This window comes from Oncorhynchus clarkii, chromosome 8 (assembly GCF_045791955.1).
Source record: "Oncorhynchus clarkii lewisi isolate Uvic-CL-2024 chromosome 8, UVic_Ocla_1.0, whole genome shotgun sequence".
NCBI classification, from domain to species: Eukaryota; Metazoa; Chordata; class Actinopteri; order Salmoniformes; family Salmonidae; genus Oncorhynchus; species Oncorhynchus clarkii.
The window spans coordinates 2,404,356-2,429,337 of NC_092154.1; the positions used below are offsets into that span (position 1 = coordinate 2,404,356).

At 49.5% G+C, this 24,982-nt stretch overlaps 1 protein-coding gene across 2 annotated transcripts in view; it reads right to left on the reverse strand.

Moving 5' to 3' along the window:
* The window catches only part of LOC139414871 (uncharacterized), a 64,164-nt gene that overhangs the window by 33,828 nt on the left and 5,354 nt on the right, over positions 1-24,982 (reverse strand). The window contains exon 2 of one of the 2 annotated variants that reach the window (XM_071162460.1): positions 1,116-1,417. In XM_071162460.1, the coding sequence (XP_071018561.1) occupies positions 1,116-1,417 (302 nt within the window). Of the gene's footprint in view, positions 1-484; positions 1,418-24,982 lie in introns of those variants that run through there. The other variant, XM_071162459.1, reaches the window with a different exon arrangement.

The following is a 24,982-nucleotide window of genomic DNA, read 5'->3' on the forward strand; positions in this document are numbered from 1 at the left end:
TACTTCAATTCTGTATCCTGTTTACTACTTCAATTCTGTATCCTGTTTACTACTTCAATTCTGTATCCTGTTTACTACTTCAATTCTGTATCCTGTTTACTACTTCAATTCTGTATCCTGTTTACTACTTCAATTCTGTATCCTGTTTACTACTTCAATTCTGTATCCTGTTTACTACTTCAATTCTGTATCCTGTTTACTACTTCAATTCTGTATCCTGTTTACTACTTCAATTCTGTATCCTGTTTACTACTTCAATTCTGTATCCTGTTTACTACTTCAATTCTGTATCCTGTTTACTACTTCAATTCTGTATCCTGTTTACTTCTTCAATTCTGTATCCTGTTTACTACTTCAATTCTGTATCCTGTTTACTACTTCAATTCTGTATCCTGTTTACTACTTCAATTCTGTATCCTGTTTACTACTTCAATTCTGTATCCTGTTTACTACTTCAATTCTGTATCCTGTTTACTACTTCAATTCTGTATCCTGTTTACTACTTCAATTCTGTATCCTGTTTACTACTTCAATTCTGTATCCTGTTTACTACTTCAATTCTGTATCCTGTTTACTACTTCAATTCTGTATCCTGTTTACTACTTCAATTCCAATTCAAGAATTTAATTGGAATTTGAAGTATTCTTAATTAACTCAAGTCTGAATGAGCCCAACGCTGGCTGACAGACAGACAGACAGACAGACAGACAGACAGACAGACATATGGTGATGTTATCTATTGATCATGTCTAACTTCACAGACAGACAGACAGACAGACAGACAGACAGACAGACAGACAGACAGACATATGGTGATGTTATCTATTGATCATGTCTACCTTCACAGACAGACAGAGACAGACAGACATATGGTGATGTTATCTATTGATCATGTCCACCTTTACAGACAGACAGACAGACAGACAGACAGACAGACAGTGATGTTATCTATTGATCATGTCCACTCTGAGTCGTAGTGAACTGATGGGGTCTTGACAGAACACAGACAGGTATTCCACCACCCCGGAGTTCTGTCTCCTCTCGTCCTGCCGAGCTTGATGCTGCTCCTTCTCCCACCTCTCCTTCTCCCCGTCCATCTGGGCCAGAACACTCACCTGGACCGACCTCACCGTGGCGGCCAGCAGGAACAGTACCCCCTGTAGGATGTGACAGACTACTGCACACAGACTGAGCCCGGCTCCCAGCAGGTCCGGTACCGCTTCAAATATCACACACACCCCCTCGAGGAGAAGAGGAGACGCCCGGCCAGCGGAGGCGGGGCCATGGTTTACCAGGTGACAGACAAAGCGGGCAAGGTGCAGTGCGGCGCGCCGCAGTGGGAGCACGGCCAGGTACAGGTGGCACGCTGCTTTGGTGAGGGCGTGGAGGAGGAGCCGCAGCTCCAGGACGGCGTTGCCTGGAGATAGGAGATAAAGGGTAACCCCCGGTTACTAACCAGGTCAGCTGCTTAGAGTCAGGAGGCATTAGGCTCCAAACACTGTTTAACATCCGATTAATTAATCTGCTTTGATTAAGGCTGACGTGTCTCACCTGATTCACTACCACTACTACTGTGTCATTGACTTGTTTATTGTGTTATTGGCTTGTTTATTGTTTATTCCATGTGTAACTTTGTGTTGTTGTCTGTGTTACACCACTGTTTTATCTTGGCCAGGTCTCAGTTGTAAATGGAAACTTGTTCTCAACTGGCCTACCTGGTTTAATAAAGGTCAAATATATATATATTTTTTAAAAACAGACCGACAGACAGACTGCAGGGCACACAGACAGACTGCCAGACAGACAAGCAGACTTGCAGACACAGACAGACTGCCAGCCAGACAGACAGCGGGGCATAGAGACAGACTGCCAGACAGACAGACTGCCAAACACAGACAGACTACCAGACGGCCAGACAGACAACAGGGTATACAGACAGACAGACAGACAGACAGACAGACAGACAGACAGACAGACAGACAGACAGACAGACAGACAGAGGATGCATCACAAATGTCAGCCTATTCCCGAATATACACACAGTGTAAAGGGATAAAGAATATGTACATAAAGATATATGAATGAGTGATGGTACAGAACGGCATAGGCAAGATACAGTAGATAGTATAGAGTACAGTATATACAGCGGGTCAAAAAAGTATTTAGTCAGCCACCAATTGTGCAAGTTCTCCCACTTAAAAAGATGAGAGAGGCCTGTAATTTTCATCATAGGTACACTTCAACTATGACAGACAAAATGAGACAAAAAATCCAGAAAATGATTTTTAATTAATTAATTTGCAAATTATGGTGGAAAATAAGTATTTGGTCGCCTACAAACAAGCAAGATTTCTGGCTCTCACACCCCTGTAACTTCTTCTTTAAGAGGCTCCTCTGTCCTCCACTCGTTACCTGTATTAACGGCACCTGTTTGAACTTGTTATCAGTATAAAAGACACCTGTCCACAACCTCAAACAGTCACACTCCAAACTCCACTATGGCCAAGACCAAAGAGCTGTCAAAGGACACCAGAAACAAAATTGTAGACCTGCACCAGGTTGGGAAGACTGAATCTGCAATAGGTAAGCAGCTTGGTTTGAAGAAATCAACTGTGGGAGGAGCAATTATTAGGAAATGGAAGACATACAAGACCACTGATAATCTCCCTCGATCTGGGGCTCCACGCAATATCTCACCCCGTGGGGTCAAAATGATCACAAGAACGGTGAGCAAAAATCCCAGAACCACACGGTTCACCTAGTGAATGACCTGCAGAGAGCTGGGACCAAAGTAACAAAGCCTACCATCAGCAAGGGCATTGAAGATGAAACGTGGCTGGGTCTTTCTGCATGACAATGATCCCAAACACACCGCCCGGGCAACGAAGGAGTGGCTTCGTAAGAAGCATTTCAAGGTCCTTGAGTGGCCTAGCCAGTCTCCAGATCTCAACCCCATAGAAAATCTTTGGAGCGAGTTGAAAGTCCGTGTTGCCCAGCAACAGCCCCAAAACATCACTGCTCTAGAGGAGATCTGCATGGAGGAATGGGCCAAAATACCAGCAACAGTGTGTGAAAACCTTGTGAAGACTTACAGAAAACGTTTGACCTCTGTCATTGCCAACAAAGGGTATATAACAAAGTATTGAGATAAACTTTTGTTATTGACCAAATACTTATTTCCCACCATAATTTGCAAATAAATTCATAAAAAATCCTACAATGTGATTTTCTGGATTTTTTTTCTAATTTCGTCTGTCATAGTTGAAGTGTACCTATGATGAAAATTACAGGCCTCTCTCATCTTTTTAAGTGGAAGAACTTGCGCAATTGGTGGCTGACTAAATACTTTTTTGCCCCACTGTAATTGCCAACTTTTGGCACTATAGGGGTCTGGTCAAACAAAGTGCACTATGTAGGGAAAAGGGTGGTTATGGGCCCTGGTCTAAAGTAGTGCACTAGGTAGGGAATAGGGTTGGGCCTTGGGCCCTAATCTAAAGTAGTGCACTATATAGGAAATAGGGTGGTTATGGGTCCTGGTCTAAAGTAGTGCAGCTGTAATCTATAGGTCCCTACACTGCCCCAACTGTAATCTATAGGCCCCTACACTGCCCCAAATGTAATCTATAGGTTCCTACACTGCCCCAACTGTAATCTATAGGTCCCTACACTGCCCCAACTGTAATCTATAGGTTCCTACACTGCCCCAACTGTAATCTATAGGTTCCTACACTGCCCCAACTGTAATCTATAGGTTCCTACACTGCCCCAACTGTAATCTATAGGTCCCTACACTGCCAAAACTGTAATCTATTGGTTCCTACACTGCCCCAAATGTAATCTATAGGTCCCTACAATGCCAAAACTGTAATCTATAGGTCCCTACACTGCCCCAACTGTAATCTATAGGTTCCTACACTGCCCCAACTGTAATCTATAGGTCCCTACACTGCCCCAACTGTAATCTATAGGTTCCTACACTGCCCCAACTGTAATCTATAGATTCCTACACTGCCCCAACTGAAATCTATAGCTTCCTACACTGCCCCAAATGTAATCTATAGGTCCCTACACTGCACAACTGTAATCTATAGGTCCCTACACTGCCCCAGCTGTAATCTATAGGTCGCTACACTGCCCAACTGTAATCCATAAATCCCTACACTGCCCCAACTGTAATCTATAGGTCCCTACACTGCCCCAACTGTAATCTATAGGTCCCTACACGGCCCCAACTGTAATATATAGGTCCCTACACTGCGCCAACTGTAATATATAGGTCCCTACACTGCCCCAACTGTAATCTATAGCTTCCTACACTGCCCCAACTGTAATCTATAGGTTCCTACACTGCCCAACTGCAATCTATAGGTCCCTACACTGCCCCAACTGCAATCTATAGGTCCATACACTACCCCAGCTGTAATCTATAGGTTCCAACACTGCCCCAACTGTAATCTATAGGTTCCTACACTGCCCAAACTGTAATCTATAGGTTCCTACACTGCCCCAAGTGTAATCTATAGGACCCTAAACTGCCCCAACTGCAATCTATAGGTACCTACAATGCCCCAACTGCAATATATAGGTCCCTACACTGCCCCAACTGTAATCTATAGGTTCCTACACTGCCCCAGCTGTAATCTATAGGTCCCTGCACTGCCCCAACTGTAATATATAGGTCCCTACACTGCCCCAACTGTAATCTATAGGTTCCTACACTGCCCCAACTGCAATCTATAGGTCCATACACTACCCCAGCTGTAATCTTTAGGTCCCTACACTGCCCCAACTGTAATCTATAGGTCCCTACACTGCCCCAACTGTAATCTATAGGTTCCAACACTGCCCCAACTGTAATCTATAGGTTCCTACACTGCCCAAACTGTAATCTATAGGTTCCTACACTGCCCCAAGTGTAATCTATAGGTCCCTACACTGCCCCAACTGCAATCTATAGGTACCTACAATGCCCCAACTGCAATATATAGGTCCCTACACTGCCCCAACTGTAATCTATAGGTTCCTACACTGCCCCAGCTGTAATCTATAGGTCCCTACACTGCCCCAACTGTAATCTATAGGTCCCTACACTGCCAAAACTGTAATCTATAGGTTCCTACACTGCCCCAACTGTAATCTCTAGGTCACTACACTGCCCCAACTGTAATCTAGAGGTCCCTACACTGCCCCAGCTGTAATCTATAGGTCCCTACACTGCCCCAACTGTAATCTATAGGTCACTACACTGCCCCAACTGTAATCTAGAGGTCCCTACACTGCCCCAGCTGTAATCTATAGGTCCCTACACTGCCCCAACTGTAATCTATAGGTCCCTACAATGCCCCAACTGTAATCTATAGGTTCCAACACTGCCCCAACTGTAATCTATAGGTTCCTACACTGCCCCAACAGTAATCTATAGGTCCCTACACCGCTCCAACTGTAATCTATATTGAAAAGTGACATTAAACCCTTCTTGAGGCAGTGTAGGGTAGTGGCCTTGAGGTCTATATGTTTTCCCACCACATCTGTCAGGTGTTAATCTAAATTGTAACCCCCCAATGGAAAGACAAATGGAGTCAGATCAGGTGATCCCATCATGCCCCTCCCTATATGACCAGGTTTTGCCAGAGACAGGATCAAGAAAAGCCTACCTTTGGGAGGGGAGTAGGGGTGTTGCCTAATAACGCCTACCTTCGGGAGGGCTCACCACCTGTTATAACACTACTCTAGCTGAGTTAACCACCTTTTATAACAATACTCTAGCTGGGTTCACCACTACCCACTACTCTAGCTGGGTCCACCACTACCCAATACTCTAGCTGGGTTCACCACTACCCACTACTCTAGCTGGGTTCACCACTACCCGCTACTCTAGCTGGGTTCACCACTACCCGCTACTCTAGCTGGGTTCACCACTACCCACTACTCTTGCTGGGTCCTACACTACTCTAGCTGGGCTCACCACCTGTTATAACACTACTCTAGCTGGGTTCACCACTACCCACTACTCTAGCTGGGCTCACCACCTGTTATAACACTACTCTAGCTGGGTTCACCACCTGTTATAACACTACTCTAGCTGGGCTCACCACCTGTTATAACACCACTCTAGCTGGGATCACCACCTGTTATAACACTACTCTAGCTGGGCTCACCACCTGTTATAACACTACTCTAGCTCGGTCAACCACTACCCACTACTCTAGCTGGGTCAACCACTATCCACTACTCTAGCTGGGTTCACCACTACCCACTACTCTAGCTGGGTCCTCCACTACCCACTACTCTAGCTGGGTCCACCACTACCCACTACTCTAGCTGGGTCCACCACTACCCACTACTCTAGCTGGGTCCACAACTACCCACTACTCTAGCTGGGCCCACAACCTGTTATAACACTACTCTAGCTGGGATCACCACCTGTTATAACACTACTCTAGCTGGGTCCACCACTACCCACTACTCTAGCTGGGCTCACCACCTGTTATAACACTAGCTGGGTCCTCCACTACCCACTACTCTAGCTGGGTCCTCCAATACCCACTACTCTAGCTGGGTCAACCACTACCCACTACTCTAGCTGTGTCAACCACTACCCACTACTCTAGCTGGGTTCACCACTACCCACTACTCTAGCTGGGTTCACCACCTGTTATAACACTACTCTAGCTGGGTTCACCACCTGTTATAACACTACTCTAGCTGGTTTCACCACCTGTAATAACACTACTCTAGCTGGGTTCACCACAGCCCACTACTCTAGATGGGTCCACCACTACCCACTACTATAGCTGGGTCCACCACCTGTTAAAACACTACTCTAGCTGGTTTCACTAACTGTTATAACACTACTCTAGCTGGGTCCACCACCTGTTATAACACTACTCTAGCTGGGTCCACCACTACCCACTACTCTAGCTGGGTCCTCCAACTGTTATAACACTACTCTAGCTGGGTTCACCACTAACCACTACTCTAGCTGGGTCCACCACTACCATCTACTCTAGCTGGGTCCTCCAACTGTTATAACACTACTCTAGCTGGGTTCACCACTACCCACTACTCTAGCTGGGTCCACCACTACCATCTACTCTAGCTGGGTCCTCCACCTGTTATAACACTACTCTAGCTGGGTCCACCACTACCCACTACTCTAGCTGGGTCCTCCAACTGTTATAACACTACTCTAGCTGGGTTCACCACTACCCACTACTCTAGCTGGGTCCACCACTACCATCTACTCTAGCTGGGTCCACCACTACCCACTACTCTAGCTGGGTCCACCACTACCCACTACTCTAGCTGGGTCCACCACTACCCACTACTCTAGCTGGGCTCACAACCTGTTATAACACTACTCTAGCTGGGATCACCACCTGTTATAACACTACTCTAGCTGGGTCCACCACTACCCACTACTCTAGCTGGGCTCACCACCTGTTATAACACTAGCTGGGTCCTCCACTACCCACTACTCTAGCTGGGTCCTCCACTACTCTAGCTGGGTCCACCACTACCCACTAGTCTAGCTGGGTCCTCCAATACCCACTACTCTAGCTGGGTCCACCACTACCCACTACTCTAGCTGGGCTCACCACCTGTTATAACACTAGCTGGGTCCTCCACTACCCACTACTCTAGCTGGGTCCTCCACTACTCTAGCTGGGTCCACCACTACCCACTAGTCTAGCTGGGTCCTCCACTACCCACTACTCTAGCTGGGTTCACCACTACCCACTACTCTAGCTGGGTTCACCACCTGTTATAACACTACTCTAGCTGGGTTCACCACCTGTTATAACACTACTCTAGCTGGTTTCACCACCTGTAATAACACTACTCTAGCTGGGTTCACCACAGCCCACTACTCTAGCTGGGTCCACCACTACCCACTACTATAGCTGGGTCCACCACCTGTTAAAACACTACTCTAGCTGGTTTCACTACCTGTTATAACACTACTTTAGCTGGGTCCACCACCTGTTATAACACTACTCTAGCTGGGTCCACCACCTGTTATAACACTACTCTAGCTGGGCTCACCACCTGTTATAACACTACTCTAGCTGGGTACACCACTACCCACTACTCTAGCTGGGTTCACCACTACCCACTACTCTAGCTGGGTCCACCTCTACCCACTACTCTAGCTGGGTCTACCACTACCCACTACTCTAGCTGGGCTCACCACCTGTTATAACACTACTCTAGCTGGGCTCACCACCTGTTATAACACTACTCTAGCTGGGTCCACCACTACCCACTACTCTAGCTGGGCTCACCACTACCCACTACTCTAGCTGGGTTCACCACTACCCAATACTCTAGCTGGGTTCACCACTACCCACTACTCTAGCTGGGTTCACCACCTGTTATAACACTACTCTAGCTGGGCTCACCACCTGTTATAACACTACTCTAGCTGGGTTCACCACTACCCACTACTCTAGCTGGGTCCACCACCTGTTATAACACTACTCTAGCTGGGTTCACCACTACCCACTACTCTAGCTGGGTCCACCACTACCCACTACTCTAGCTGGGCTCACCACTACCTACTACTCTAGCTGGGTTCACCACTACCCACTACTCTAGCTGGGCTCACCACTACCCACTACTCTAGCTGGGCTCACCACTACCCACTACTCTAGCTGGGTTCACCACTACCCACTATTCTAGCTGGGTTCACCACCTGTTATAACACTACACTAGCTGGGCTCACCACCTGTTATAACACCACTCTAGCTGGGCTCACCACCTGTTATAACACTACTCTAGCTGGGTTCACAACTACCCACTACTATAGCTGGCTCACCACTACCCACTACTCTAGCTGGGCTCACCACTACCCACGACTCTAGCTGGGTTCACCACTACCCACTACTCTAGCTGGGTTCACCACCTGTTATAACACTACTCTAGCTGGGTTCACCACCTGTTATAACACTACTCTAGCTGGGTTCACCACCTGTTATAACACTACTCTAGCTGGGCTCACCACCTGTAATAACACTACTCTAGCTGGGTTCACCACAACCAACTACTCTAGCTGGGTCCACCACTACCCACTACTCTAGCTGGGCTCACCACTACCCACTACTCTAGCTGGGTTCACCACTACCCACTATTCTAGCTGGGTTCACCACCTGTTATAACACTACACTAGCTGGGCTCACCACCTGTTATAACACCACTCTAGCTGGGCTCACCACCTGTTATAACACTACTCTAGCTGGGTTCACAACTACCCACTACTATAGCTGGCTCACCACTACCCACTACTCTAGCTGGGCTCACCACTACCCACGACTCTAGCTGGGTTCACCACTACCCACTACTCTAGCTGGGTTCACCACCTGTTATAACACTACTCTAGCTGGGTTCACCACCTGTTATAACACTACTCTAGCTGGGTTCACCACCTGTTATAACACTACTCTAGCTGGGCTCACCACCTGTAATAACACTACTCTAGCTGGGTTCACCACAACCAACTACTCTAGCTGGGTCCACCACTACCCACTACTCTAGCTGGGCTCACCACTACCCACTACTCTAGCTGGGCTCACCACTACCCACTACTCTAGCTGGGTTCACCACCTGTTATAACACTACTCTAGCTGGTTTCACCACCTGTAATAACACTACTCTAGCTGGGTTCACCACAGCCCACTACTCTAGCTGGGTCCACCACTACCCACTACTATAGCTGGGTCCACCACCTGTTAAAACACTACTCTAGCTGGTTTCACTACCTGGTATAACACTACTTTAGCTGGGTCCACCACCTGTTATAACACTACTCTAGCTGGGTCCACCACTACCCACTACTCTAGCTGGGTCCTCCAACTGTTATAACACTACTCTAGCTGGGTTCACCACTACCCACTACTCTAGCTGGGTCCACCACTACCATCTACTCTAGCTGGGTCCACCACTACCCACTACTCTAGCTGGGTCCACCACTACCCACTACTCTAGCTGGGTCCACCACTACCCACTACTCTAGCTGGGTTCACCACTACCCACTACTCTAGCTGGGTGCACCACCTGTTATAACACTACTCTAGCTGTGCTCACCACCTGTTATAACACTACTCTAGCTGGGTCCACCACTACCCACTACTCTAGCTGGGTCCATCACTACCCACTACTCTAGCTGGGTGCACTACCTGTTATAACACTACTCTAGCTGGGTCCACCACCTGTTATAACACTACTCTAGCTGGGCTCACCACCTGTTATAACACTACTCTAGCTGGGTTCACCACTACCCACTACTCTAGCTGGGTCCACCACCACCACTACACTAGCTGGGTTCACCACCTGTTATAACACTACTCTAGCTGGGTCCACCACTACCCACTACTCTAGCTGGGTTCACCACTACCCACTACTCTAGCTGGGTACACCACTACCCACTACTCTAGCTGGGTCCACCACTACCCACTACTCTAGCTGGGCTCACAACCTGTTATAACACTACTCTAGCTGGGCTCACCACCTGTTATAACACTACTCTAGCTGGGTCCACCACTACCCACTACTCTAGCTGGGCTCACCACTACCCACTACTCTAGCTGGGTTCACCACTACCCCAATACTCTAGCTGGGTTCACCACTACCCACTACTATTGCTGGGTTCACCACCTGTTATAACACTACTCTAGCTGGGCTCACCACCTGTTATAACACTACTCTAGCTGGGTTCACCACTACCCACTACTCTAGCTGGGTCCACCACCTGTTATAACACTACTCTAGCTGGGTTCACCACTACCCACTACTCTAGCTGGGTCCACCACTACCCACTACTCTAGCTGGGCTCACCACTACCCACTTCTCTAGCTGGGTTCACCACTACCCACTACTCTAGCTGGGCTCACCACTACCCACTACTCTAGCTGGGTTCACCACTACCCACTATTCTAGCTGGGTTCACCACCTGTTATAACACTACACTAGCTGGGCTCACCACCTGTTATAACACCACTCTAGCTGGGCTCACCAACTGTTATAACACTACTCTAGCTGGGTTCACAACTACCCACTACTATAGCTGGGTCCACCACTACCCACTACTCTAGCTGGGTTCACCACTACCCACTACTCTAGCTGGGCTCACCACCTGTTATAACACTACTCTAGCTGGGTTCACCACCTGTTATAACACTACTCTAGCTGGGCTCACCACTACCCACTACTCTAGATGGGTCCACCACCTGTTATAACACTACTCTAGCTGGGCTCACCACTACCCACTACTCTAGCTGGGCTCACCACTACCCACTACTCTAGCTGGGTTCACCACTACCCACTACTCTAGCTGGGTTCACCACCTGTTATAACACTACTCTAGCTGGGCTCACCACCTGTAATAACACTACTCTAGCTGGGTTCACCACAGCCCACTACTCTAGCTGGGTCCACCACTACCCACTACTCTAGCTGGGTCCACCATCTGTTATAACACTACTCTAGCTGGTTTCACCACCTGTTATAACACTACTCTAGCTGGGTCCACCACTACCCACTACTCTAGCTGGGTTCACCACCTGTTATAACACTACTTTAGCTGGGTCCACCACCTGTTATAACACTACTCTAGCTGGGTCCACCACTACCCACTACTCTAGCTGGGCTCACCACTACCCACTACTCTAGCTGGGTTCACCACTACCCACTATTCTAGCTGGGTTCACCACCTGTTATAACACTACTCTAGCTGGGCTCACCACCTGTTATAACACTACTCTAGCTGGGTTCACCACCTGTTATAACACTACTCTAGCTGGGTTCACCACTACCCACTACTATAGCTGGGTCCACCACTACCCACTACTCTAGCTGGGTTCACCACTACCCACTACTCTAGCTGGGCTCACCACCTGTTATAACACTACTCTAGCTGGGTTCACCACCTGTTATAACACTACTCTAGCTGGGTTCACCACTACCCACTACTATAGCTGGGTCCACCACTACCCACTACTCTAGCTGGGTTCACCACTACCCACTACTCTAGCTGGGCTCACCACCTGTTACAACACTACTCTAGCTGGGCTAACCACTACCCACTACTCTAGCTGGGCTCACCACTACCCACGACTCTAGCTGGGTTCACCACTACCCACTACTCTAGCTGGGTTCACCACCTGTTATAACACTACTCTAGCTGGGTTCACCACCTGTTATAACACTACTCTAGCTGGGCTCACCACCTGTAATAACACTACTCTAGCTGGGTTCACCACAACCAACTACTCTAGCTGGGTCCACCACTACCCACTACTCTAGCTGGGCTCACCACTACCCACTACTCTAGCTGGGTTCACCACTACCCACTACTCTAGCTGGGTTCACCAACTGTTGTAACACTACTCTAGCTGGGCTCACCACCTGTAATAACACTACTCTAGCTGGGCTCACCACTACCCACTACTCTAGCTGGGTCCACCACTACCCACTACTATAGCTGGGTACACCATTACCCACTACTCTAGCTGGGTTCACCACCTGTTATAACACTACTCTAGCTGGTTTCACCACCTGTAATAACACTACTCTAGCTGGGTCCACCACTACCATCTACTCTAGCTGGGTCCACCACTACCCACTACTCTAGCTGGGTCCACCATTACCCACTACTCTAGCTGGGTCCACCACTAGCCACTACTCTAGCTGGGTTCACCACTACCCACTACTCTAGCTGGGTGCACCACCTGTTATAACACTACTCTAGCTGGGCTCACCACCTGTTATAACACTACTCTAGCTGTGCTCACCACCTGTTATAACACTACTCTAGCTGGGTTCACCACAACCCACTACTCTAGCTGGGTCCACCACCACCACTACACTAGCTGGGTTCACCACCTGTTATAACACTACTCTAGCTGGGTCCACCACTACCCACTACTCTAGCTGGGTTCACCACTACCCACTACTCTAGCTGGGTCCACCACTACCCACTACTCTAGCTGGGTCCACCACTACCCACTACTCTAGCTGGGCTCACCACCTGTTATAACACTACTCTAGCTGGGCTCACCACCTGTTATAACACAACTCTAGCTGGGTCCACCACTACCCACTACTCTAGCTGGGCTCACCACTACCCACTACTCTAGCTGGGTTCACCACTAACCAATACTCTAGCTGGGTTCACCACTACCCACTACTCTAGCTGGGTTCACCACCTGTTATAACACTACTCTAGCTGGGCTCACCACCTGTTATAACACTACTCTAGCTGGGTTCACCACTACCCACTACTCTAGCTGGGTCCACCACCTGTTATAACACTACTCTAGCTGGGCTCACCACCTGTTATAACACTACTCTAGCTGGGTTCACCACTACCCACTACTCTAGCTGGGTCCACCACCTGTTATAACACTACTCTAGCTGGGTTCACCACTACCCACTACTCTAGCTGGGTCCACCACTACCCACTACTCTAGCTGGGCTCACCACTACCCACTACTCTAGCTGGGTTCACCACTACCCACTACTCTAGCTGGGCTCACCACTACCCACTACTCTAGCTGGGCTCACCACTACCCACTACTCTAGATGGGTTCATCACTACCCACTATTCTAGCTGGGTTCACCACCTGTTATAACACTACACTAGCTGGGCTCACCACCTGTTATAAAACCACTCTAGCTGGGCTCACCACCTGTTATAACACTACTCTAGCTGGGTTCACAACTACCCACTACTCTAGCTGGGTTCACCACTACCCACTACTCTAGCTGGGCTCACCACCTGTTATAACACTACTCTAGCTGGGTTCACCACCTGTTATAACACTACTCTAGCTGGGTTCACCACTACCCACTACTATAGCTGGGTCCACCACTACCCACTACTCTAGCTGGGTTCACCACTACCCACTACTCTAGCTGGGCTCACCACCTGTTATAACACTACTCTAGCTGGGCTCACAACTACCCACTACTCTAGCTGGGTACACCACCTGTTATAACACTACTCTAGCTGGGCTAACCACTACCCACTACTCTAGCTGGGCTCACCACTACCCACGACTCTAGCTGGGTTCACCACTACCCACTACTCTAGCTGGGTTCACCACCTGTTATAACACTACTCTAGCTGGGTTCACCACCTGTTATAACACTACTCTAGCTGGGCTCACCACCTGTAATAACACTACTCTAGCTGGGTTCACCACAACCAACTACTCTAGCTGGGTCCACCACTACCCACTACTCTAGCTGGGCTCACCACTACCCACTACTCTAGCTGGGTTCACCACTACCCACTACTCTAGCTGGGTTCACCAACTGTTGTAACACTACTCTAGCTGGGCTCACCACCTGTAATAACACTACTCTAGCTGGGCTCACCACTACCCACTACTCTAGCTGGGTCCACCACTACCCACTACTATAGCTGGGTACACCATTACCCACTACTCTAGCTGGGTTCACCACCTGTTATAACACTACTCTAGCTGGTTTCACCACCTGTAATAACACTACTCTAGCTGGGTCCACCACTACCATCTACTCTAGCTGGGTCCACCACTACCCACTACTCTAGCTGGGTCCACCATTACCCACTACTCTAGCTGGGTCCACCACTAGCCACTACTCTAGCTGGGTTCACCACTACCCACTACTCTAGCTGGGTGCACCACCTGTTATAACACTACTCTAGCTGGGCTCACCACCTGTTATAACACTACTCTAGCTGTGCTCACCACCTGTTATAACACTACTCTAGCTGGGTTCACCACTACCCACTACTCTAGCTGGGTCCACCACCACCACTACACTAGCTGGGTTCACCACCTGTTATAACACTACTCTAGCTGGGTCCACCACTACCCACTACTCTAGCTGGGTTCACCACTACCCACTACTCTAGCTGGGTCCACCACTACCCACTACTCTAGCTGGGTCCACCACTACCCACTACTCTAGCTGGGCTCACCACCTGTTATAACATTACTCTAGCTGGGCTCACCACCTGTTATAACACAACTCTAGCTGGGTCCACCACTACCCACTACTCTAGCTGGGCTCACCACTACCCACTACTCTAGCTGGGTTCACCACTACCCAATACTCTAGCTGGGTTCACCACTACCCACTACTCTAGCTGGGTTCACCACCTGTTATAACACTACTCTAGCTGGGCTCACCACCTGTTATAACACTACTCTAGCTGGGTTCACCACTACCCACTACTCTAGCTGGGTCCACCACCTGTTATAACACTACTCTAGCTGGGCTCACCACCTGTTATAACACTACTCTAGCTGGGTTCACCACTACCCACTACTCTAGCTGGGTCCACCACCTGTTATAACACTACTCTAGCTGGGTTCACCACTACCCACTACTCTAGCTGGGTCCACCACTACCCACTACTCTAGCTGGGCTCACCACTACCCACTACTCTAGCTGGGTTCACCACTACCCACTACTCTAGCTGGGCTCACCACTACCCACTACTCTAGCTGGGCTCACCACTACCCACTACTCTAGATGGGTTCACCACTACCCACTATTCTAGCTGGGTTCACCACCTGTTATAACACTACACTAGCTGGGCTCACCACCTGTTATAAAACCACTCTAGCTGGGCTCACCACCTGTTATAACACTACTCTAGCTGGGTTCACAACTACCCACTACTATAGCTGGGTCCACCACTACCCACTACTCTAGCTGGGTTCACCACTACCCACTACTCTAGCTGGGCTCACCACCTGTTATAACACTACTCTAGCTGGGTTCACCACCTGTTATAACACTACTCTAGCTGGGCTCACCACTACCCACTACTCTAGATGGGTCCACCACCTGTTATAACACTACTCTAGCTGGGCTCACCACTACCCACTACTCTAGCTGGGCTCACCACTACCCACTACTCTAGCTGGGTTCACCACTACCCACTACTCTAGCTGGGTCCACCACCTGTTATAACACTACTCTAGCTGGGCTCACCACCTGTTATAACACTACTCTAGCTGGGTTCACCACTACCCACTACTCTAGCTGGGTCCACCACCTGTTATAACACTACTCTAGCTGGGTTCACCACTACCCACTACTCTAGCTGGGTCCACCACTACCCACTACTCTAGCTGGGCTCACCACTACCCACTACTCTAGCTGGGTTCACCACTACCCACTACTCTAGCTGGGCTCACCACTACCCACTACTCTAGCTGGGCTCACCACTACCCACTACTCTAGATGGGTTCACCACTACCCACTATTCTAGCTGGGTTCACCACCTGTTATAACACTACACTAGCTGGGCTCACCACCTGTTATAAAACCACTCTAGCTGGGCTCACCACCTGTTATAACACTACTCTAGCTGGGTTCACAACTACCCACTACTATAGCTGGGTCCACCACTACCCACTACTCTAGCTGGGTTCACCACTACCCACTACTCTAGCTGGGCTCACCACCTGTTATAACACTACTCTAGCTGGGTTCACCACCTGTTATAACACTACTCTAGCTGGGCTCACCACTACCCACTACTCTAGATGGGTCCACCACCTGTTATAACACTACTCTAGCTGGGCTCACCACTACCCACTACTCTAGCTGGGCTCACCACTACCCACTACTCTAGCTGGGTTCACCACTACCCACTACTCTAGCTGGGTTCACCACCTGTTATAACACTACTCTAGCTGGGCTCACCACCTGTAATAACACTACTCTAGCTGGGTTCACCACAGCCCACTACTCTAGCTGGGTCCACCACTACCCACTACTCTAGCTGGGTTCACCACCTGTTATAACACTACTCTAGCTGGGTCCACCACTACCCACTACTCTAGCTGGGTCCACCATCTGTTATAACACTACTCTAGCTGGTTTCACCACCTGTTATAACACTACTCTAGCTGGGTCCACCACTACCCACTACTCTAGCTGGGTTCACCACCTGTTATAACACTACTTTAGCTGGGTCCACCACCTGTTATAACACTACTCTAGCTGGGTTCACCACCTGTTATAACACTACTCTAGCTGGGTTCACCACTACCCACTACTCTAGCTGGGTTCACCACTACCCACTACTCTAGCTGGACTCACCAGCTGTTATAACAATACTCTAGCTGGGTCCACCACTACCCACGACTCTAGCTGGGTCCACCACTACCCACTACTCTAGCTGGGATCACCACCTGTTATAACACTACTCTAGCTGGGTCCACCACCTGTTATAACACTACTCTAGCTGGGCTCACCACCTGTTATAACACTACTCTAGCTGGGTCCACCACCTGTTATAACACTACTCTAGCTGGGTCCACCACTACCCACTACTCTAGCTGGGTTCACCACTACCCACTACTCTAGCTGGGTCCACCACTACCCACTACTCTAGCTGGGTTCACCACTACCCACTACTCTAGCTGGGTTCACCACTACCCACTACTCTAGCTGGGTCCACCACTACCCACTACTCTAGATGGGTCCACCACTACCCACTACTCTAGCTGGGTTCACCACTACCCACTACTCTAGCTGGGTTCACCACCTGTTATAACACTACTCTAGCTGGGCTCACCACCTGTTATAACACTACTCTAGCTGGACTCACCACCTGTTATAACACTACTCTAGCTGGGTCCACCACTACCAACTACTCTAGCTGGGTCCACCACTTCCCACTACTCTAGCTGGGTCCACCACTACCCACTACTCTAGCTGGGTTCACCACCTGTTATAACAATAATCTAGCTGGGTCCACCACCTGTTATAACACTACTCTAGCTGGGATCACCACCTGTTATAACACTACTCTAGCTGGGTTCACCACTACCCACTACTCTAGCTGGGTCCACCACCACCACTACACTAGCTGGGTTCACCACCTGTTATAACACTACTCTAGCTAGGTCAACCACCACCACTACTCTAGCTGGGTTCACCACCTGTTATAACACTACTCTAGCTGGGTCCACCACTACCCACTACTCTAGCTGGGTTCACCACTACCAACTACTCTAGCTGGGTCCACCACTACCCACTACTCTAGCTGGGTCCACCACTACCCACTACTCTAGCTGGGTCCACCACTACCCACTACTCTAGCTGGGCTCACCACCTGTTATAACACTACTCTAGCTGGGCTCACCACCTGTAATAACACTACTCTAGCTGGGTTCACCACTACCCACTACTCTAGCTGGGTCCACATCTACCCACTACTCTAGCTGGGCTCACCACTACCCACTACTCTAGCTGGCTTCACCACTACCCACTATTCTAGCTGGGTTCACCACCTGTTATAACACTACTCTAGCTGGGCTCACCACTACCCACTACTCTAGCTGGGCTCACCACTACCCACTACTCTAGCTGGGTTCACCACTACCCACTACTCTAGCTGGGTTCACCACCTGTTATAACACTACTATAGCTGGGCTCACCACCTGTAATAACACTACTCTAGCTGGGTTCACCACAGCCCACTACTCTAGCTGGGTCCACCACTACCCACTACTCTAGCTGGGTTCACCACCTGTTATAACACTACTCTAGCTGGGTCCACCACTACCCACTACTCTAGCTGGGTCCACCATCTGTTATAACACTACTCTAGCTGGTTTCACCACCTGTTATAACACTACTCTAGCTGGGTCCACCACTACCCACTACTCTAGCTGGGTTCACCACCTGTTATAACACTACTTTAGCTGGGTCCACCACCTGTTATAACACTACTCTAGCTGGGTCCACCACTACCCACTACTCTAGCTGGGTTCACCACCTGTTATAACACTACTTTAGCTGGGTCCACCACCTGTTATAACACAACTCTAGCTGGGTTCACCACTACCCACTACTCTAGCTGGGTTCACCACTACCCACTACTCTAGCTGGACTCACCACCTGTTATAACACTACTCTAGCTGGGTCCACCACTACCCACTACTCTAGCTGGGTCCACCACTACCCACTACTCTAGCTGGGTTCACCACCTGTTATAACACTACTCTAGCTGGGTCCACCACCTGTTATAACACTACTCTAGCTGGGCTCACCACCTGTTATAACACTACTCTAGCTGGGTCCACCACCTGTTATAACACTACTCTAGCTGGGTCCACCACTACCCACTACTCTAGCTGGGTCCACCACTACCCACTACTCTAGCTGGGTTCACCACTACCCACTACTCTAGCTGGGTTCACCACCTGTTATAACACTACTCTAGCTGGGCTCACCACCTGTTATAACACTACTCTAGCTGGACTCACCACCTGTTATAACACTACTCTAGCTGGGTCCACCACTACCCACTACTCTAGCTGGGTCCACCACTACCCACTACTCTAGCTGGGTTCACCACCTGTTATAACAATACTCTAGCTGGGTCCACCACCTGTTATAACACTACTCTAGCTGGGATCACCACCTGTTATAACACTACTCTAGCTGGGTTCACCACTACCCACTACTCTAGCTGGGTCCACCACCACCACTACACTAGCTGGGTTCACCACCTGTTATAACACTACTCTAGCAAGGTCAACCACCACCACTACTCTAGCTGGGTTCACCACCTGTTATAACACTACTCTAGCTGGGTCCACCACTACCCACTACTCTAGCTGGGTTCACCACTACCAACTACTCTAGCTGGGTCCACCACTACCCACTACTCTAGCTGGGATCACCACCTGTTATAACACTACTCTAGCTGGGTTCACCACTACCCACTACTCTAGCTGGGTCCACCACCACCACTACACTAGCTGGGTTCACCACCTGTTATAACACTACTCTAGCTAGGTCAACCACCACCACTACTCTAGCTGGGTTCACCACCTGTTATAACACTACTCTAGCTGGGTCCACCACTACCCACTACTCTAGCTGGGTTCACCACTACCAACTACTCTAGCTGGGTCCACCACTACCCACTACTCTAGCTGGGTCCACCACTACCCACTACTCTAGCTGGGTCCACCACTACCCACTACTCTAGCTGGGCTCACCACCTGTTATAACACTACTCTAGCTGGGCTCACCACCTGTAATAACACTACTCTAGCTGGGTTCACCACTACCCACTACTCTAGCTGGGTCCACCACTACCCACTACTCTAGCTGGGCTCACCACTACCCACTACTCTAGCTGGCTTCACCACTACCCACTATTCTAGCTGGGTTCACCACCTGTTATAACACTACTCTAGCTGGGCTCACCACTACCCACTACTCTAGCTGGGCTCACCACTACCCACTACTCTAACTGGGTTCACCACTACCCACTACTCTAGCTGGGTTCACCACCTGTTATAACACTACTATAGCTGGGCTCACCACCTGTAATAACACTACTCTAGCTGGGTTCACCACAGCCCACTACTCTAGCTGGGTCCACCACTACCCACTACTCTAGCTGGGTCCACCATCTGTTATAACACTACTCTAGCTGGTTTCACCACCTGTTATAACACTACTCTAGCTGAGTAGTGGGTAGTAACCACCTGTGTTATAACCACCTGTTATAACACTACTCTAGCTGGGTTCACCACAACCAACTACTCTAGCTGGGTCCACCACTACCCACTACTCTAGCTGGGCTCACCACTACCCACTACTCTAGCTGGGTACACCACTACCCACTACTCTAGCTGGGCTCACCATCTGTAATAACACTACTCTAGCTGGGTTCACCACAACCCACTACTCTAGCTGTGTCCACCACCTGTTACAACACTACTCTAGCTGGGTCCACCACTACTCACTACTCTAGCTGGGTACACCACCTGTTATAACACTACTCTAGCTGGTTTCACCACATGTTATAACACTACTCAAGCTGGGTCCACCACTACCCACCACTCTAGCTGGGTTCACCACCTGCTATAACACTACTTTAGCTGGGTCCACCACCTGTTATAACACTACTCTAGCTGGGTCCACCACTACCCACTACTCTAGCTGGGTCCTCCAACTGTTATAACACTACTTTAGCTGGGTCCACCACCTGTTATAACACTACTCTAGCTGGTTTCACCACCTGTTATAACACTACTCTAGCTGGGTTCACCACTACCCACTACTCTAGCTGGGTTCACCACTACCCACTACTCTAGCTGGACTCACCACATGTTATAACACTACTCTAGCTGGGTCCACCACCTGTTATAACACTACTCTAGCTGGGCTCACCACCTGTTATAACACTACTCTAGCTGGGTCCACCACTACTCACTACTCTAGCTGGGTCCAACACCTGTTATAACACTACTCTAGCTGGTTTCACCACCTGTTATAACACTACTCAAGCTGGGTCCACCGCTACCCACTACTCTAGCTGGGTTCACCACCTGTTATAACACTATTTTAGCTGGGTCCACCACCTGTTATAACACTACTCTAGCTGGGTCCACCACTACCCACTACTCTAGCTGGGTCCTCCAACTGTTATAACACTACTTTAGCTGGGTCCACCACCTGTTATAACACTACTCTAGCTGGTTTCACCACCTGTTATAACACTACTCTAGCTGGGTTCACCACTACCCACTACTCTAGCTGGGTTTACCACTACCCACTACTCTAGCTGGACTCACCACCTGTTATAACACTACTCTAGCTGGGTCCACCACCTGTTATAACACTACTCTAGCTGGGCTCACCACCTGTTATAACACTACTCTAGCTGGGTCCACCACCTGTTATAACACTACTCTAGCTGGGTCCACCACTACCCACTACTCTAGCTGGGTCCACCACTACCCACTACTCTAGCTGGGTTCACCACTACCCACTACTCTAGCTGGGTCCACCACTACCCACTACTCTAGCTGGGTTCACCACTACCCACTACTCTAGCTGGGTCCACCACTACCCACTACTCTAGCTGGGTCCACCACTACCCACTACTCTAGCTGGGTTCACCACTACCCACAGCTCTAGCTGGGTTCACCACCTGTTATAACACTACTCTAGCTGGGTCCTCCACTACCCACTACTCTAGCTGGGTTATAACACTACTCTAGCTGGGTCCACCACCTGTTATAACACTACTCTAGCTGGGTCCACCACTACCCACTACTCTAGCTGGGTCCACCACTACCCACTACTCTAGCTGGGTTCACCACTACCCACTACTCTAGCTGGGTTCACCACCTGTTATAACACTACTCTAGCTGGGCTCACCACCTGTTATAACACTACTCTAGCTGGACTCACCACCTGTTATAACACTACTCTAGCTGGGTCCACCACTACCCACTACTCTAGCTGGGTCCACCACTACCCACTACTCTAGCTGGGTTCACCACCTGTTATAACAATACTCTAGCTGGGTCCACCACCTGTTATAACACTACTCTAGCTGGGATCACCACCTGTTATAACACTACTCTAGCTGGGTTCACCACTACCCACTACTCTAGCTGGGTCCACCACCACCACTACACTAGCTGGGTTCACCACCTGTTATAACACTACTCTAGCAAGGTCAACCACCACCACTACTCTAGCTGGGTTCACCACCTGTTATAACACTACTCTAGCTGGGTCCACCACTACCCACTACTCTAGCTGGGTTCACCACTACCAACTACTCTAGCTGGGTCCACCACTACCCACTACTCTAGCTGGGATCACCACCTGTTATAACACTACTCTAGCTGGGTTCACCACTACCCACTACTCTAGCTGGGTCCACCACCACCACTACACTAGCTGGGTTCACCACCTGTTATAACACTACTCTAGCTAGGTCAACCACCACCACTACTCTAGCTGGGTTCACCACCTGTTATAACACTACTCTAGCTGGGTCCACCACTACCCACTACTCTAGCTGGGTTCACCACTACCAACTACTCTAGCTGGGTCCACCACTACCCACTACTCTAGCTGGGTCCACCACTACCCACTACTCTAGCTGGGTCCACCACTACCCACTACTCTAGCTGGGCTCACCACCTGTTATAACACTACTCTAGCTGGGCTCACCACCTGTAATAACACTACTCTAGCTGGGTTCACCACTACCCACTACTCTAGCTGGGTCCACCACTACCCACTACTCTAGCTGGGCTCACCACTACCCACTACTCTAGCTGGCTTCACCACTACCCACTATTCTAGCTGGGTTCACCACCTGTTATAACACTACTCTAGCTGGGCTCACCACTACCCACTACTCTAGCTGGGCTCACCACTACCCACTACTCTAACTGGGTTCACCACTACCCACTACTCTAGCTGGGTTCACCACCTGTTATAACACTACTATAGCTGGGCTCACCACCTGTAATAACACTACTCTAGCTGGGTTCACCACAGCCCACTACTCTAGCTGGGTCCACCACTACCCACTACTCTAGCTGGGTCCACCATCTGTTATAACACTACTCTAGCTGGTTTCACCACCTGTTATAACACTACTCTAGCTGGGTCCACCACTACCCACTACTCTAGCTGGGTTCACCACCTGTTATAACACTACTTTAGCTGGGTCCACCACCTGTTATAACACTACTCTAGCTGGGTCCACCACTACCCACTACTCTAGCTGGGTTCACCACCTGTTATAACACTACTTTAGCTGGGTCCACCACCTGTTATAACACAACTCTAGCTGGGTTCACCACTACCCACTACTCTAGCTGGGTTCACCACTACCCACTACTCTAGCTGGACTCACCACCTGTTATAACACTACTCTAGCTGGGTCCACCACTACCCACTACTCTAGCTGGGTCCCCCACTACCCACTACTCTAGCTGGGTTCACCACCTGTTATAACACTACTCTAGCTGGGTCCACCACCTGTTATAACACTACTCTAGCTGGGCTCACCACCTGTTATAACACTACTCTAGCTGGGTCCACCACCTTTTATAACACTACTCTAGCTGGGTCCACCACTACCCACTACTCTAGCTGGGTCCACCACTACCCACTACTCTAGCTGGGTTCACCACTACCCACTACTCTAGCTGGGTTCACCACCTGTTATAACACTACTCTAGCTGGGCTCACCACCTGTTATAACACTACTCTAGCTGGACTCACCACCTGTTATAACACTACTCTAGCTGGGTCCACCACTACCCACTACTCTAGCTGGGTCCACCACTACCCACTACTCTAGCTTGGTTCACCACCTGTTATAACAATACTCTAGCTGGGTCCACCACCTGTTATAACACTACTCTAGCTGGGATCACCACCTGTTATAACACTACTCTAGCTGGGTTCACCACTACCCACTACTCTAGCTGGGTCCACCACCACCACTACACTAGCTGGGTTCACCACCTGTTATAACACTACTCTAGCAAGGTCAACCACCACCACTACTCTAGCTGGGTTCACCACCTGTTATAACACTACTCTAGCTGGGTCCACCACTACCCACTACTCTAGCTGGGTTCACCACTACCAACTACTCTAGCTGGGTCCACCACTACCCACTACTCTAGCTGGGTCCACCACTACCCACTACTCTAGCTGGGTCCACCACTACCCACTACTCTAGCTGGGCTCACCACCTGTTATAACACTACTCTAGCTGGGCTCACCACCTGTAATAACACTACTCTAGCTGGGTTCACCACTACCCACTACTCTAGCTGGGTCCACCACTACCCACTACTCTAGCTGGGCTCACCACTACCCACTACTCTAGCTGGCTTCACCACTACCCACTATTCTAGCTGGGTTCACCACCTGTTATAACACTACTCTAGCTGGGTCCACCACTACCCACTACTCTAGCTGGGCTCAACACCTGTTATAACACTACACTAGCTGGGTTCACCACCTGTTATAACACTACTCTAGCTGGGCTCACCACTACCCACTACTCTAGCTGGGTCCACCACTACCCACTACTCTAGCTGGGTCCACCACTACCCACTACTCTAGCTGGATCCACCACTACCCACTACTCTAGCTGGGCTCACCACCTGTTATAACACTACTCTAG